This window comes from Mobula birostris, chromosome 3 (genome assembly GCF_030028105.1).
Source record: "Mobula birostris isolate sMobBir1 chromosome 3, sMobBir1.hap1, whole genome shotgun sequence".
NCBI classification, from domain to species: domain Eukaryota; kingdom Metazoa; phylum Chordata; class Chondrichthyes; order Myliobatiformes; family Myliobatidae; genus Mobula; species Mobula birostris.
In genome coordinates, this window is record NC_092372.1 from 224,569,421 (window position 1) to 224,586,310 (window position 16,890).

The 16,890-nt window shown below is 44.8% G+C and overlaps 1 protein-coding gene across 2 annotated transcripts in view; it reads left to right on the forward strand.

Annotated features, from left to right (window-relative positions):
• recql4 (RecQ helicase-like 4) overlaps positions 1-16,890 on the forward strand; it is a 108,908-nt gene that overhangs the window by 25,476 nt on the left and 66,542 nt on the right. For both annotated transcript variants that reach the window (XM_072254242.1, XM_072254243.1), the window contains exons 5-7: positions 6,682-6,828; positions 8,392-9,590; positions 13,012-13,114. In XM_072254242.1, the coding sequence (XP_072110343.1) occupies positions 6,682-6,828; positions 8,392-9,590; positions 13,012-13,114 (1,449 nt within the window). The remainder of the gene's footprint in view (positions 1-6,681; positions 6,829-8,391; positions 9,591-13,011; positions 13,115-16,890) is intronic.

A 16,890-nucleotide genomic window follows, 5' to 3' on the forward strand; every position in this document is an offset into this window, starting at 1 on the left:
TCTAAAACCAATTGACTGCACCAGTGATGATTTGGTGTGTCATTTTAAAGGGGGGTGAATACTTATGGAATCAATTGTTTTGTGTTTTATATTTGTAATTAATTTAGATCACTTTGTAGAGATCTTTTTTCACTTTGACATAAAAGAGTCTTTTTCTGTTGATCAGTGTCAAAAAAGCCAAATTAAATCTTGTGATTCAACGTTGTAAAACAATGAGACATGAAAACTTCCAAGGGGGTGTGAATACTTTTTATAGGCTCTTTAATTCTTTCCCAGCTGCCCACCAGTTCCAAGAGCTGCTACAACCGTGGATAGAAAATGAAAAACGATGCGGAAGCTTTAGGGAGGGAACAGAGGTGATTTAAGTTCAAGTTTAATTGTCATTCAACCATACATGAATACCCATGGATACAGCCAAATGAAATAGTTTTCCTCCTGGGCCAAGGTGGGAAACAAAGGACCAACAGTCACATGCAGCACAAGCCAAACATCGTTCATGTAAGGTAGCAGTCACACACAAAAAAAATATAGCCCAAGTTCCTAAGGGTCATGTCTTGTAGACCAGGAGACCAGGATGCTGACTGACTTAAAGAGCTTTTCCTAAGAGGAGAGGTTGTCTGAGCTAGGGTTTTTCTTTTTGAAGTGAAGGAGGATGAGAGATGATTTGATAGAGATGATAAGCATCACAGAGTAGACAGCTGAAGACTTTCCCAGAGCGGAAATGGCTAAAACAATGGGACATAAGTTCAAGTTATTTGCATCTTAAGATGCTGGTTTGTCACTAGCACGTTGATATTGCTCCCAGAGGTGAAACTACACCAGACCTGGTTTATACTAACATACCAGGAGCCTATAAAGCAGTACCTCGACTCCACATTGGACTCTCAGATCACTTATCTGTCCTGTTAATTCCAGCATACAAACCAGTAATCAAATGGGTCAAACCAGTTGTAAAGGTGGTGAAAAGGCCTGAGGGTACAATTTCTGCACTGCAGGTCTGCTTTGATAATATAACTGAAGAATGCTCAGGGAGGCTGCTACCTATGGCGACCTCACTTCGAGGAATATGTAGGTTCTGTGACCAGCTACGTAGAGAAGTGTGCTGAGGATGTTACTATCACGAAACACATCTGGGTGAGGGCAGCGTAAGAAATAGGAGCAGGAGTAGGCCATCTGGCCTGTCGTGCCTGCTTCGCCATTCAATAAGACCATGGCTGACCTGGCCATGGGCTCATCTCCACCTACCTGCCTTTTCCATATAACCCTTAATTCCCCTAAAATCACAAGTCATGGCTTACTGCAGAGGTCTGTGCACGGCTGAGGAATTGTGATGCTGGCTGTGCTGGGGGATGCGACAGCTCTTGGGGAAGCAAGAACGCGATACGAGGCGCATGTGGCAAGGAACTCAGACTAAAAGTCTACTCTGTGTGTCAGTGACTGGGATGCTTCTGTCCCCGAGAGGCTGAATATGTTCAACGCAAGGTTCGATGTGCAGAATGAAGTGTTGCCGAGGAAGGCACACCTTCTCCCCACCCCCACCCCCTGGGGAGCAGACACTCTGTCTGGCTGAAGCTGAGGTGAGGAAGACCCAGGCCAGAGTCAACTCACACAAGGCTGTGGGGCTCGAAAATATACCAGGTCGGGTTCTGAAAGATTGCTCAGCCGAGCTGACAGATATATTCAACATCTCTCTGGAACAATCCATTGTCCTCTTGGTTTTCAAGACGGTAACCATCATTCCAGTGCCAAAGGCGATGACAGTAACCCGCCTAAATGACTATTTTCCAGTGACATTATCATCAACCATTATGAAATGCTTTGGGTGGCTGGTCATGGAGCCTACTGAAGCCGTTCTGCCAGCTACATTGGACCCTTCCCAGTTTGTTTAATGCTCAAATCAATCCACTGATGATGCAATAGCCTCTGACCTCCACTCTGTCCTGTCTGACCCAGAAAATGGGGTCTTGTGTCAGACTGCTGTTAATAAACCAGTTTGATTTTCAACACCATCATACCCCAGAAACTGGTGGGAAAACTGTCCTCACTGGATCTCAACACCTCCCTCTGCAACTGGATACTGGACTTCTTAACAGGAAGGCCACTGTCAGTCTGCATGCGCAGCAATGTCTCTTGTCCCATTATGCTGAGCACTGGCACTTCCCAAGACTGTGCACAGCTTCCTGTTCACACTGCTGACACATGACTGTCACAGGGTACAGTTCAAACTGTGTTATCAGGTTTGCGAATGACACAACAGTGATTAAGGCCGAGTATAGAGAGGAAGTGGAGGGACTGGTGGATTGGTGTGAGAAGAACAACCTAAGCCTGAACGTGGAGAAGAAAAAGGGAATCTTTGTGAAATTCAGGAAGGTGCAGGCGAACGAACCATTCCCCTCTGCCAATACATGAATACATGGCTCCTCTGTACACCAAGTTCCTGAGAGTTCACATATGAAATAACCTCACCTGGTCGCTTAATAGCACTCCCTGAACAAGAAGGCACAGCAGCCACCACTTCATAAGAAGATTCAGGCAAGCAATGTTTCCCTCCGCCTCCCCTCCCCCATCTTAACTGCGTTTTATAAGAGCACCATTGAGAACTGGTGACTCATTGTGACAAGTTGCACCTCCCTCTCGTATGGGAGAAAAAGAATTTAATGCTGATTCACTTTGTAATCTTGTTTTAAATATATACTCACAAACAAAAGAATATCTGCAGATGTTGGAATCCAAGCAACAAACACAAAATGCTGAAGGAACTCTGCAGGTTAGGCAGCATCTATTGAAAAGAGTACAGGCCGAGTCCCTTCATCAGAACTGAGGAAAAAAAGACGAAGCGTCAGAGAAAGAAAGTGGGGGGGGGAGGGATGGCAAGGAGGAAGAACCACAAATTGATAGGTGAAACTGGGGAAGGGGGAGGGGTGAAGTAAAGATCTGGGAAGTTGATTGGCAAAAATTAACCATCATGTTCAGGTGTCATTGACACCTTTTGAGGTCCCTAAGCTGGTCCTCTTCCCCCCTCCCATGGTTTCATCACTTTCTTACCATGGTTGTCCATACCACCAGGTGGCCAGATGTTCTTCCCCTGACATCGATAACAGGCATTTAACAGCACCTGGGTTGCTCGGTTTGGAACCCCATCTGATATTTCCTCTGACTGCAGTCCCCAATTCATATCAAACCTCTAGGCTGCAATGGTCCAGGACCTCGGTCTTGGGCTACATCACACCATGGCACATCACCTGCAGTCCAATGGCCTATCCATGCAGTTTCACTACTCCTTAAAGGCTGCTCTGAGGGCTGCCCTAACCAATGAGTGCTGGCATTGTCATCTCCCGTGGGCCCTTCTGGGGCTCAGAACAGCTCCAAAATAGGACCTGCAGACATCCACCACTGAGTTGGTATATGGCCAGCTGTTAGGACCATAAGATATAGGAGAAGTAGGCCATTCAGCCCATCGAGTTTTCTCCTCCATTCAATCATGGGCTGATCCAATTCTTCCAGTCATCCCTACTCCCCTGCTTTCACCCCACACCCTTTGGTGCCCTGGCTAATCAAGAAACTATCTATCTCTGCCTTAAATACACCCAATACTTTATACTTATTATACTTTATTGTCACCAAACAATTGATACTAGAACGTATAATCATCACAGCGATATTTGATTCTGCGCTTTGTCTCCCTGGAGTACAAATCAATAGTAAATATTAAAAATTTAAATTATAAATTATAAATAGAAAATGGAAAGTAAGGTAGTGCAAAAAAACCGAGAGGCAGGTCCGGATATTTGGAGGGTACGGCCCAGATCCTGGTCAGGATCCGTTCAGCAGTCTTATCACAGTTGGAAAGAAGCTGTTCCAAAATCTGGCCGTACAAGTCTTCAAGCTCCTGAGCGTTCTCCTGGAGGGAAGAGGGACGAAAAGTGTGTTGGCTGGGTGGGTCGTGTCCTTGATTAGCCTGACAGCACTGCTCCAACAGCGTGCGGTGTAAAGTGAGTCCAAGGACGGAATATTGGTTTGTGTGATGTGCTGCGCCGTGTTCACGATCTTCTGCAGCTTCTTTCGGTCTTGGACAGGACAACTTCCATACCAGGTTGTGATGCACCCTAGAAGAATGCTTTCTACGGTGCATCTATAAAAATTAGTGAGGGTTTTAGGGGACAGGCCAAATTTCTTTAGCTTTCTCAGGAAGTAAAGGTGCTGGTGGGCCTTCTTGGCAGTGGACTCTGCTTGGTTGGACCAAGTCAGGTCACTTGTGATATTGACCCCGAGGAACATAAAGCTTTTGACCTGTTCCACTTACGCACCACCGATGTAAATTGCATCGTGCAGTCCGCCACTCCTTCTGAAGTCAACAACCAATTCCTTTGTTTTGCTGATGTTGAGGGATAGGTTATTGTCTTCGCACCATGCCACCAAGTTCTTAATTTCTTCTCTGTACTCAAACTCATCATTACCCAAGATATGGCCTACAATTGTGACTTGGCCTCCACAGACACTCAAGGCAACAAATTCCACAAATTTACCACCCTCTGACTAAAGTAATTTCTCCACATCTCAGTTCTAAACGAATGTCCTTCAATCCTGAAGTCATGCCCTCTTGTCCTAGAATCCCCTACCGTGGGAAATAACTTTGCCATATCTAACCTGTTCAGGCCTTTTAACATTTGGAATGTTTCTATGAGATTCCCCCTCATTCTCCTGAACTCCAGGAGAATGAGCTGCCAGACGTTCCTCATACGGTAACCCTCTCATTCCTGGAATCATTCTCGTGAATCTTCTCTGAACCCTCTCCAATGTCAGTATATCCTTTCTAAAATAAGGAGCCCAAAACTGCACACAATACTCCGAATGTGGCCTCACAAGTGCCTTATAGAGCCTCACATCACATCCCTGCTCTTATATTCTGTACCTCTAGAAATGAATGCCAACATTGCATTTGCTTTCTTCACCACCGACTCAACCTGCAGGTTAACCTGTAGGGTATCCTGCACAAGGGTTCAGAGGTTCATTTAATGTCAGAGAAATGTATACAATATACATCCTGAAATGCTTTTTCTTCGCAGCCATCTACAAAAACAGAGAAGTGTCCCAAAGAATGAATAACAGTTAAACATTAGAACCCCAAAGTCCCTCCCAGCTCCTCCCTCCCGCGTGTAAGAGGCAGTGAACAACAATCCCCCTCCCTCCACTGCCAAAAACAAAGCGCACCCGCTACCAGCACTCAAGTGTGAGCAAGGCAATGGCAAAGACACAGACTTGTGGTTACCCCAAAGACTACATTGTTCACCCGGTAACTCGACATGCTGCAGGCTCTCTCTCTCCCCTAATAAGGGAGAAAAAGGTGACTCCATTTTCCAACTAGTGGGGAGACATAACAAACAACTCTCTGGTTTACGATGTTAAAAGTCTGTTACGCCGCTTTTTTCAAGCTCTGTGCCTTGAGATCACAAAGATCCCGGGTCCCCAGGCACAGAGCAGATGTTCTGACTCCCCCAACGACACACGGATACCCTGTGGCGGCACCGACCCTTGATTCGCCCGTCTTCAGTTACTTGAGATCCTAGGCTTCTGAAACCATGCTGAAATCTTAGGCCGAGACTTTGGCATGCCAAATAGCGGCCGATTGTGGAACCCCGAGAGCAGGTCCCATTCCTGCAAAGAACCATAGTCACTGTGTAACTCCAGGTCAGGGTCTTCAAAAGAACCCTGAAAGGGAAAAATAGAGATATTAAAGATGGAAATAGGACTGTTTTCGAAGATGCAAGCAAAAGAGTCACCGTTGGGCGCCATAACTACTTAGCTCCACCTCTCTGTTAAGGGACTCCCAAGTCCCTTTGCATCTCTGGATTTTGAATTCTCTCCCCATCTAAATAATAGTCTGCCTGTTTATTTCTTCCGCCAAAGTGCATGACCATACACTTTCCAACATTGTATTTCATTTGCCACTTCTTTGCCCATTCCCCTAAACTATCTAAGTCTCTCAGGCTGTCTGTTTCCTCAATACTACCCACTCCTCCACCTGTCTTTGTATCGTTGGCAAATTTAGCCACAAATCCCTTAATGCTGTAGTCTAAGTCATTGACATACATCGTAAAAAGTAACAGTCCCAACACTGACCCCTGTGGAACTCCACTGGTAACCGGCAGCCGGCCAGAATAGGATCTGTTTATTCCCACTCTCTGTTTTCTGCTGACCAGCCAATGCTCCACCCATGCTCGTAACTTCCCTGTAATTCCACGGGGCCCTTATCTTGCTAAGCAGCCTCATGTGCGGCACCTTGTCAAAGGCCTTCTGAAAATCCAAGTACACCACGTCTACTGTATCTCCTTTGTTTGCCCTGCTTGTAATTTCCCCAAAGAATTGCAGTAGGTTTGTCAGGCAGGATCTTCCTTTCAGGAAACCATGCTGGCTTTGGCCTATCTTGTCATGTGCCTCCAGGTACTCTGTAATCTCATCCCCAACAATCCATTCCAACAACTTCCCAACCACTGATGTCAGGCTAACAGGTCTATAGTTTCCTTTCTGCTGCCTCCCACCCTTCTTAAATAGCAGAGTAACATTTGCAAAAGAAGGGGTTTTTGTGGGATTAGTGTAAATAGGTGGCTGATGGTCAGCATGGACTCATTGGGCTGAATGGCAGGGTCTTTATGACTATAATCAGCTGATTTCTATTTCTAGACTTGTGGATCTAGTGTCTGGGGATCTCACCTGAATCGGCAGAACAACCTTGCTCAGGAGCTTACGCTACAGGAGCACATAACCATTGCCACATCAGCCCAGTATTATGGAATGAAACTGAAGGAGAAGCTTGGAGCATCAGGAAAAGTAAGTCCTTTATTTCCTCTTTCTTGTTTTCCTTCTCATCCCCAGCTTCTTACTGTGATGTGATTTCATGGTACCATCCTACTAGCCTTATCACAGCCCAATTGAGTATACGGCAGCCACATGTAAATTGTCAATAAAGACTGAAAGATTAATATAATTGCCAGATAAACACTGAAAAATACAGTGAGATGTGTCGTTTCGTCAAATCAAATAGGCGAGGATTGTGTTAGGGGTAACTCGTAAGTGTCACCATGTTTCTAGCACCAACATATTCCCACAACTTGCTAACCCTAACATTAGCCGTAAGTGTTGAGACTGTGAGGGGAAATGTGTAAGCTCCTTATAGACAGTGGTGGGATCAATCCCCGATTGATGATTGCTGGCCCTATAGTGTGATTGTGCTGTCTGCAATTTCACGATCTTAATAATGTGTTACAGCTGCCCTAATGTGAAAAAATCAGTAGGGTTGTTCCAAAAACACTTAGCCTTACAGAGATAGATAAAATATAAGGAGGAACTGGGTGGGCTGGGGGAAATGCTGAGGCTTTATAAGGCATTGGTCAGATCACATCTGGAGTATTGTGAACAGTTTTAGGTCTCTTATCTAAGAAAAGATGTGCAGGCATTGAAGAAGGTCCAGAAGATGTGCACGAGAATTATTCTGGGTGTGAAAGGGTTAATGTGAGGAATTTTTAAATGGCCCTGGGCCTGTATTCACTGGAGTTTAAAAGAATGAAAGGGGATCTTATTGAAACCTACAGAATATCGAGAAAGGCGAGAATGAGTGGATAGGAAGATGATGTTTCCAGTAGTGGCGTTGACTAGGGCCGAAGGGCACAGCCTCAGAATAGAAGAATGCCCCTTTAGAACAGAGATGAGGAGGAAGTTCTTTAGCCAGAGGGTGTTAAACCTTGGAATTCATTGCCACAGACAGCCGTGGAGGCCAAGTTATTGGGAATATTTAAAGTGAATATTGGTAGGTACTTAATTAAAAGGTTATCGGGAGAAGGCAGGAGAAGGGAGTTGAAAGGGATGTTAGATCAGCCATGATGGAATGGTGGAGCAGATTTGATGGGCCAAATGGCCTAATTCTGCTTCTATGTCTTATGGTCTTCTGGCTATTCTTTTCTCTGGAGTACAGGAGGCTGATGAGTGACCTTTTTGATGTTAATAATATAAGGAGCATCGATAAGGTGAATAGCCATAGTCTTTTCCCCAGAGTTGGTGAGTTCCAGAACTATAGGCCATAGGTTTAAGTTGAGATGGGAAAGATTTAAAAGGGACCCGAGGGACATTTTCACACCGAGTTATGAGTATGTGGAACAAGCTGCCAGAGGAGGTGACAGAGCTGTCAAATGAGTTAGTAAAGCTGATAGGTGGTAGATGTAATTACAGCATTTTAAAATCATTTAGACAGGTTAATAAAAAGGAAAGATTTGTAGGGATATGGGCCAAAACAGGCAAATGGGACTTGCTTGAAAATGTGGAGGGCTTGGATGAGTTGGGCCAAAGGGCCTGTTTCTGTGCTCTACAACTCTGACTTTAAATGTTACCTTTTGAAAGGAGAAGCCAGTCTCCCTACGTAAGTCAATAGCTTCAAGAAGACCTCGCATGCCCAGAGAGATTAAGGACAACAAGATTAATCAGGTTGTTGGAACAGAGGCTGCCACATTTGAGGTGTCACCAAGTCTGCAGGCTGCAAGCAAAGATTCTCCTGATGGGCCTGAAAAGCTTGACTTACTGCTCCCAGCCATGAAGATGATTACTCCTTCAAAAATTCTCCTAACTCAGGCACAGTCCCCTCAGCCGGTGAATAAATTACGACAGTTGCAGCAGAGTGTATCAAGAAGAATGTCCTCGCTTGACCTTGACTGGTTAGATAGGTGCCAGGAGAGAACGCAGCTGGATGCAGGGCTGCCCATTTCGTCACAAGCCAGTGGAACAAACGTTGGGGTGTGTTATCCTGTTTTAGGTCACAGGAAGACATCAGCCAACAGCAAGTCCCTGTCCTTAAGTGACTCCACAGCAGAAGCCAATGACACGCCTCTGGGCGTCAATGACAGCAATCAACTGGCTAATGAAGTGCACCAAAGTGACGAATTTCCTTCAGTCAATAGACGATCAAATCCAGTGAGCTACTTTTCTACAGTAGTTGATGGTGCCGCAAAGTTATTGGACAAAGACCCTTTCAAAGATGCCATTGACTCTGGACCTCATGTAACTGGTCTTGGAAAACCTGCAGAATTGGGAAACGACTATTTAATGGATGCTGCTTCTCACCAAAGAAAGCTTCCTGAAGTGAAAATCCAAAAGCCAATAGAAAATGTGCTGGAGTGCCCATTAAACCATGATTCAGTGACCATGGGGCAGAGAACTTCTTATGCTCGAGATTGTTCCCAGGACATCAGCGACTCGGGCACTGGGTTAAAGGAGTTGCAGGCTGGCTGTGAGGGTGAACTGAACAATATAAAAACAAGGGGCAAAAAGAGACAGAGAACAGAGGCGAAACAGAGTGCTGGAGCTTGCCGGGGTGAGATCAAGAAACGTAGAAGGACAGCCAAGCCTTCAGGCACTTGCTCAGCTCAGGCAATAGAGAAGAGGCAAGCACTCAAAGCTGGTTCCAAGCCTGAGTCAGATGAAAGCTCTGGCGCTGAGGATGATGGCAAGAATAAGCCAAAATCTGGGATACCCCAGGAGAATCTTTACGGGGACGTAGAAGAGGGGATCCTCCATTCAGAATCTCGAAGGAGCAATGCAGCAAGGTACGTACTGACACTGTGGCTTTGCACTGAGATATCAGGAAACATGAATAATATTTGTTATGCTTTTTTTCTAATTAAAGAAATAAAATCATAGTATGATTGTAGAGCAACACACACACAAAATGTTGGAGGAACTTAGCAGATCAAGCAGCATCTATTGAGAGAAATAAAGAGTCGACATTTCAGGCTGAGACCCTTAATCAGGACTGGAAAGGAAGGGGGCAGAAGCCAGATTAGGAAGGTTGGGGAGGAGGGGGAGGGAGTAAATACTGGCAGGTGATAGGTGGGATCAGGTGAGGGGGAAAGTGGGTGTGGTGGATGAAGTCAGAAGATGGGAGGTGTTAAAAGGCTGAAGAAGGAATCTGATCGGAGAGCAGAGTGGTCCTGATGGAGGGCCTCGGCCTGGAACATCAAATGTTTATTCTTCTCCTTAGATGCTGCCTGATCTACTGAGTTCTTCCAGCATTTTGTGTGTGTTGCTCCAGATTTCCAGCACCTGCTGGATTTCTTGTGTTTGTACCATGGTTGTACTTTTATCACTTTGATTAACTTAGTATTGAGGTGCAACCAATTGTTTTACTGTGGTTAAGAGGAGTTGCAGTGGGAATGAACTGCAGGGTAGGGGATATTCATTTAATGTTTATTTCCATCATTCCTGTCTGTAATTTTTGACTTTGGTTCAATCTGAAGTTAGCACACTTAAGGCAGTCCTGACGAAGGGTCTCGGCCGAAATGTCGGCTCTTTATTCCTTTCCACAGATACTGTCTGGCCTGCCGAGTTCCTCCGGCATATCGTGTGTGTTACACTTAAGGCCCCTTGGAGTTACTGAATCAGCTTTCTCCCATCAGATGTCATTAAGCAAATTTCCAATATCACTGGCATTGGGTAACAAGGCGTTCTCAGAATAACTTGCTTCTCACTTGTTTTTCTGGAAGCATTCACTGCATTTCTTAAAGACTTCATATGACAAATCACAACGGCAGTGGCAAGGCTATTCAGTGATGGAACATCTTGGTGTAAGAGCATGCACTGTGTCGTAGACCGTAGAACAGTCTGTGCTTGAAGGCAGTCTTTAATTTGTTCAGCATCCTGCCTGGGGTAACAGAATCAGAATATAGAACAGTACAGGACATTACAACCCTTTAACCTACTCCAAGATCAATCTAACCCTGCCCTCCCACATGGCCCTCAATTTTTTGTCATCCATGTGTCTATCTGAGAGTCTCTTAAATGTCACTAATGTATCTGCCTCTACCACCACCCAGGTAGGGCATTCCATGCACTCACTACACTCTACCTTTCATATCCCCATATAGTTTCTTTTAGTCACCTTAAAATTATACCCCCTGATATTAGCCATAAGCACCCTGGTAAAAAGTTGCTGGCGGTCCACTCTGTGTCTCATAGAGGTATATATCACAGAACCAGGTCCTTCAGCCCATTGAGGCTACACTGACCATCAAACACCCATTTATGCTCCAAGGCCTGTGTTGGTCAGAGTTAACCATGGATATTGCATCCTAGCTATCTCGATATGCAAACTTGGGCAGTACGATATGGAGAGCCAGCTGTTGCCTGTGTAGTGATCTACCCCTCTCCACACATCTGGTGAACTCAGAGGAACGGCAGAGACCGATACAGTTTGGTACCAGCATTGTTGCAGAAGTTGCCAGTCAACATTGAACTCAATATAGGATTGTCTTAAGGACTCCAGCTCTGGATTTTTCCCTCGAGAGTTTACTTCCCAAAGCCTTCCCCATGAATGGGTATAGTCGCAAGGCAGCAGAGATTCGAGATCAGAGTTTTCCTTTTCATAGAAGAGCTGTCAACCACAGCTGACGAGCCCCGTCTGCCTGAAGCGACTGGTTTTAAAGCACCAGTAACCCGCCTTTGCCTCTTCTCTTGTCAGTAGAAACAGTTCCGCTGGGCTTAGTGGCTAAGCCACACGTGAAGGCCAGGAGTTGGACTTGGTTGTCAGGGGCTATTTGAGGTGCGCACTATTGGGAGCATTTAATAGGTAGCGGGAGCTTGTCCCCGTCACCACCCCTGGCTATATCAAACTCAAGGAACCATTTATACTAAATCTACATTAATCCCAGAGGGTCCTCCAGGTGCAGGGTTTGACACAAAAACATTGACGGTCCCTTCCCATCCAACCCAGATGTTACTTGACCTGGTGAGTTCCTCTAGTGGATTGTTCATATCTATCCTAATCCCTAATTTTTAATTATTCTCCCAAATTCATCAATGTGTTCTTAGAATTGTCTGGATTCAAGTTAGTGACATTTGTGTCTCTTCCCTTATGAGAATAAAAATTGGTACAGCCCAGGTGCCTTTAGAAAGGTTATTTTGGTGTTAATTTTGGAGGAAACAAGTGATTTGCATCCAGGAGATCTGACCAGCTTCTTGGATTAGATTTACTTGATGATTAAGGGGTTATCTGTGGAGAAATGGATAGATCAGGCATGTAAGTGAGGTTCCCCAGCACAGCTAAACCATTATTTTTTTGTGCATTGCTTCCTATAGAATGTTCACTCCTATAGCAACACACACCAAATACTGGAGAAACTCAAATGGTCAGACAACATCTATGGAGGGGAATAAATAGTCGATATTTTGGGATGAGATCTTTCATCAGGACTGGAAAGGAGAGGCGCAGAAGCCGGAATAAGAAGGTGGGGGAGGAGCACAGGTTGACAGGTGATAGATGAGACCAGGTGAGGAGGAAGTTGGGTGGGTGGGGGAGGGGAGGAGAAACCAGCTTTATTCCTGAAATGTCAACTATTTATTTACCTCCATCGACGCTGCCTGATCTGCTGAGTTTCTCCAGCATTTTTTCTGCATTGCTCAAGATTTCTAGCATCTGCAGATTATTTGTGTTTCTCATTTCTAGAGTGCCCCAGATTTTATGAACTTGTAGAACCATTAACATCAGTAGAAGGGAACAAGAGCATTAGGGATGAAATCTGTTGCTTTTTGAGCTGATGGTTTCACAAGTAAGACATCATCCTGTGGTTCACTCAGTGGAAACTTGAAATCTAATTGCTGAAAGTATCTGACACAGTGTCAGTCAGCACGGTAGTGTAGTGGTTAGCGTAACGCTATTACGGCATTAGTGACCTGAATTCAACATCAACTGCTCTCTGTAAAGAGTTTGTATGTTCTCCCTGTGACCGCATGGGTTTCCTCTGGGTGCTCCGGTTTCCTCCCATATTTCAAACACGTACAAGTTAGTAGGTTAATTAGTCACATGGGTGTAATTCAGTGGCTTGGATCTGTTACTGTGCTGTATCTCTTTAAAAAAAATAAGGTAGTGATACTAGCTTCAATGTTTTATCCCGAATGTTAACATATGACTGAATTATCAACGGGCATAACATTTTGCTCAATTTATGGAAATTTTTATTTATGTTTATCCAGGGTCGCACCTCCTAAAAAGGATGGAAACTTTGTGAAGATCAACTTGAAGAAGAAATCACACATTAGGGGCGGTGTGTTAAGAGGAACATTTCTTCGCAAACAGGTACAGTGCTTTAATGAGTGTTGGGGCAGAAGAGTTCAAAGTTCCAAATAAATTTATTTTTTAAAAAGGTTATTTTTGTAAATTTTGGCTTTTGTTCTTTGCATAAAAATAAAGTTTACATAGGTATTTTAAAAAAGTTCCAAATAAATTTCTTATCTAAGTACATCCTGTATATGTCACCATATACATACTGTACTGAGGTTCATTTTCTTGTGGGCACTCACAGTAAAATAAAATACAATAGAGTCAATGAAAAACTACATGCAAAGACTGAAAACAACCAATGTGCATAAGAAGACAAACTGCAAATACAATCAATCGATCAACAAATAAATAGTTCTGAGAACATGAGTTGCAGAGTTCTTGAAATTGAGTGCATGGGTTGCGGAATCTGTATAGTGTTGAGCTAAGTGTTTAATATGCACAAGTCGGGTACTTTAGTTGTTGTTTAATCTTGAAACGGTTCTTATGGATAATTTCTTTACATAAATTGGAAATAATACGATTTGGAAATGCAATTTTTTGTTCTGCTTTTCAAGTTTACAGCTATAACGTTTTAGTTTCCTTTGGAGAGCTGCAGAATACACTTATACAAATAGTGTAACTGCTGCCTCATTGCCGTAGATACTCTGGTTCAATCCTGCCTATGGTTCTGTCCATGTGGAGTTTGCAAGTTCTCCCTGTGACTGTTTAGGCTTCCTCTGGCTACTCTGGTTCCCTTCCCTTGTTCCAAAGACTTGCAGGTTGGTGGGTTAATTGGCTGTTGTAAATTGCCCCTAGTGTGTATATGGCTGGCATAATCTGAGGGAACTTAGACAAGTCATACAGCTTACGGGAAGTTGATGGACATGTGCAGAGATTAAAAAATAGAATTTCTGTAAATGGATGACTGAAGGTCGGGGTGGACTTGATAAACACAAGAAGTTCTGCAGATGTTAGAAATCTTGAGCATAAAATGTTGGAGGAACTCAACAAGTCAGGCAGGATTTACAGAGGGGAATAAACAGTTGACATTTCGGGCGATAGCCCTTCATTAACACTGGGAAGGAAAGGGACAGAAGGCAGAATAAGAAGCTGGAGCAGGTTGGAGGAGTACAAGCTGACAGGTGGTGGGTGAAGCCAGGTGGATGGGGGAGGGGGATGAAGTGAGAAGCTGGGAGGTACAATGTGTGACCTTGGACATACAGTTCCCAACTACATTCATCCTTCAGCCACAAATCATTGATGGCCACAACGTCATACCTGACAATCTGTAAAAGTGCAACAAGATCATCCACCTTATTCGTTATCCTCCGTGCATTGAGATATAACACTTTGAGTACTGTACATGCTACCCTTCTTGACTCTGCATCCCTAATGCACTGATACTCACCCTGCAGACTTCAGTTTTGTCTTATCATCTGCCTGCCCTTCCTGACAGTGTGACTGCACGCTATCTTTGCTCTTTTACCATCCATCCTATCCTGAGTCCTTTCACTCTGGTTCCCATCACCCTGCCAAATTAGTTTAAATCCTCCCAAACAGCTTTTTCAAACCTGCCCGCTGAAATATTGGTCCCCCTCGGCTTTAGATGCAACCCGTTCCTTTTGTACAGGTCATAGCTCCCCCAGAACCTGAAGCCCTGCCCCCTGCACCAACTTCTTAGCCACACATTTATCTACCAAATCATCCTGTTTCTACCCTCTCTGGCGCGTGATGCAGGCAGCAGTCCAGAAAATTGTTATCCTGGAGGTCCTGCTTCTCAGCTTTCTGCCCAGCTCTCCAAATTCTCTCTTCAGGACCTCTTTGCTTTTCCTTCCTAGGTTATTGGTACCAATACATACCAAGACATCTGGCTGCTCTCCCTCCTCCTTCAAAATACTGTGATCGTGATCTGAGACACCCCTGACCCTGGCACCTGGGAGACAACAACCATCTGGGTGTCCCATTCACATCCACATAATCTCCTGTGTGTTCTGCTGACTATTGAGTCCCCTATCACTACTGCTCCCCTCTTCTCCCTCTTTCCCTTCTGCAGCACGGACTCATGCTCAGTGCCAGTGACCAGGTCTCTGTGGTAGTCCCCTGGGAGGTCATCCCCCACAACAGTGTCCAAAACAGCATACTTACTATTGAAAGGGAATGGCCAAAGGGGGTCTCTGCACTAACTTCCTATTCACCTTCCCATTCCTTTCCTGACCAGTCACCCAGCTACCTGCCTCCTGCAACTTAGGGGTGACTACTTCCCTGCAACTCCGAACAATGCCAAAGGTCATCCAGCTGCTGCTCCAGATCCCTAACGTGGTCTTCAAGGAGCTGCAGCTGGATGCATTTCGTACAAATGTAGTTCCAACATCCAGCATGAAGAACACACCACTGCCAGTTAAACTACACTAAGTACCCCTGACGCAGTAAGGAAAAAGGGAAACTGAACAGAAACTTACCCAGAGCCAACACCTCTTCTGAGCCAAGGCCTGACACTCCAAAGCCTCTTACTCTGCAGATTGAGCCACTGGAATGACACCCAACTACCGCGAAGCTGTCCTTTTAAATGAGCGTCGCCAACCCGCGAGAAACCTCCTCGCTGTGCGCTGCTCCCGCTGCTGATTGGGTCGCTGGAATGATGGCAGTAAAGGGATGGAGATGAAGGAATCTGATAGGAGAGAGTGGATCATGCGAGAATGGGAAGGAGAAGGGGCATCAGGGGGTGGTGAGAAGAGATAAGAGGGGAGCCAGACTGTAGGATGGGGTAGAGGGGAAACACTACCAGAATTTTGAAAACCTGATGCTCATTGACAGGGTGGACTTGATGCTGTTTCTATGCTCTATCTCCCTTTGCGTCTACGATGTTATACAGGACAATGTTTGTTAAATGTTCCAAACAGACTGTAATGGGGTCTATCTTTCTTTGGGCAAGGTGAGATTTAGTGAATTACGTTATTGAAATGTATACAGGAGCTATTAATTGGATACATAAATGTTTGGCTTTAAACAAACCGTTTTGCCATTTGTATCAGTGTCACGTACCCCGTGACGGGTTAAAGAACCAGCAGAGATGGAAAACACTTTGGAGTCTGGTATTGCTATTAACTAATGGTATTTATTAGTAACTACGCAATACAGTAATATAAATTCAGATATATCAAACAGGTTAGCAATAATTTTATATATAACAAACCAAGCTTCTTCAAGTCTAGGGGTAAATGGATACAGTCTTAGGATGATGAGTAAAGTTCAGTTCAGTTCGTGGTATTGAGTTGAGTAGTGATGGAGAGAGAGGTGTTTAGTTCTTCAGGGGAGCTGATGCCGTCGATCTTCCCGTTGTCCTCCAAAACTTCCAAGTTAGGCAGACTTGACCAACTTAAGAGCCCCGTCTTCAAGTGATAGTCTACCAACCCAGGCGAGGGTTAGACACACTAGTAGACTCCACAAGGTTGCTCTTTCATGCACTAATAGTCACAGATCGATCCCTCAGTATCGATCCTCAGTCCCACACTCGTGGGCACCTGGACGGGATAGTGGTAACTTCACCACACCCTTGTGCGTCTGCGTGTCCTCTGTGTGAAACAAGCTGTTACGCTGGTTTAAATACTGTTGTGCTGAACACCAGCTGTCCATCAAGTAGCTCCTCCCTTCTCTCTCTGTAGGAACTTAGAAGCTGGCAGTGTCCTTGCAGAAGTGTAAACACGCTGCAGAGCAGTCTTTGCGCCTCTCTCTCTCTCTCTCTCTCACTCACTCACTCTCTCTCTCACTCTCTCTCTCTCTCTCTCTCTCACTCTCTCACTCTCTCTCTCTCT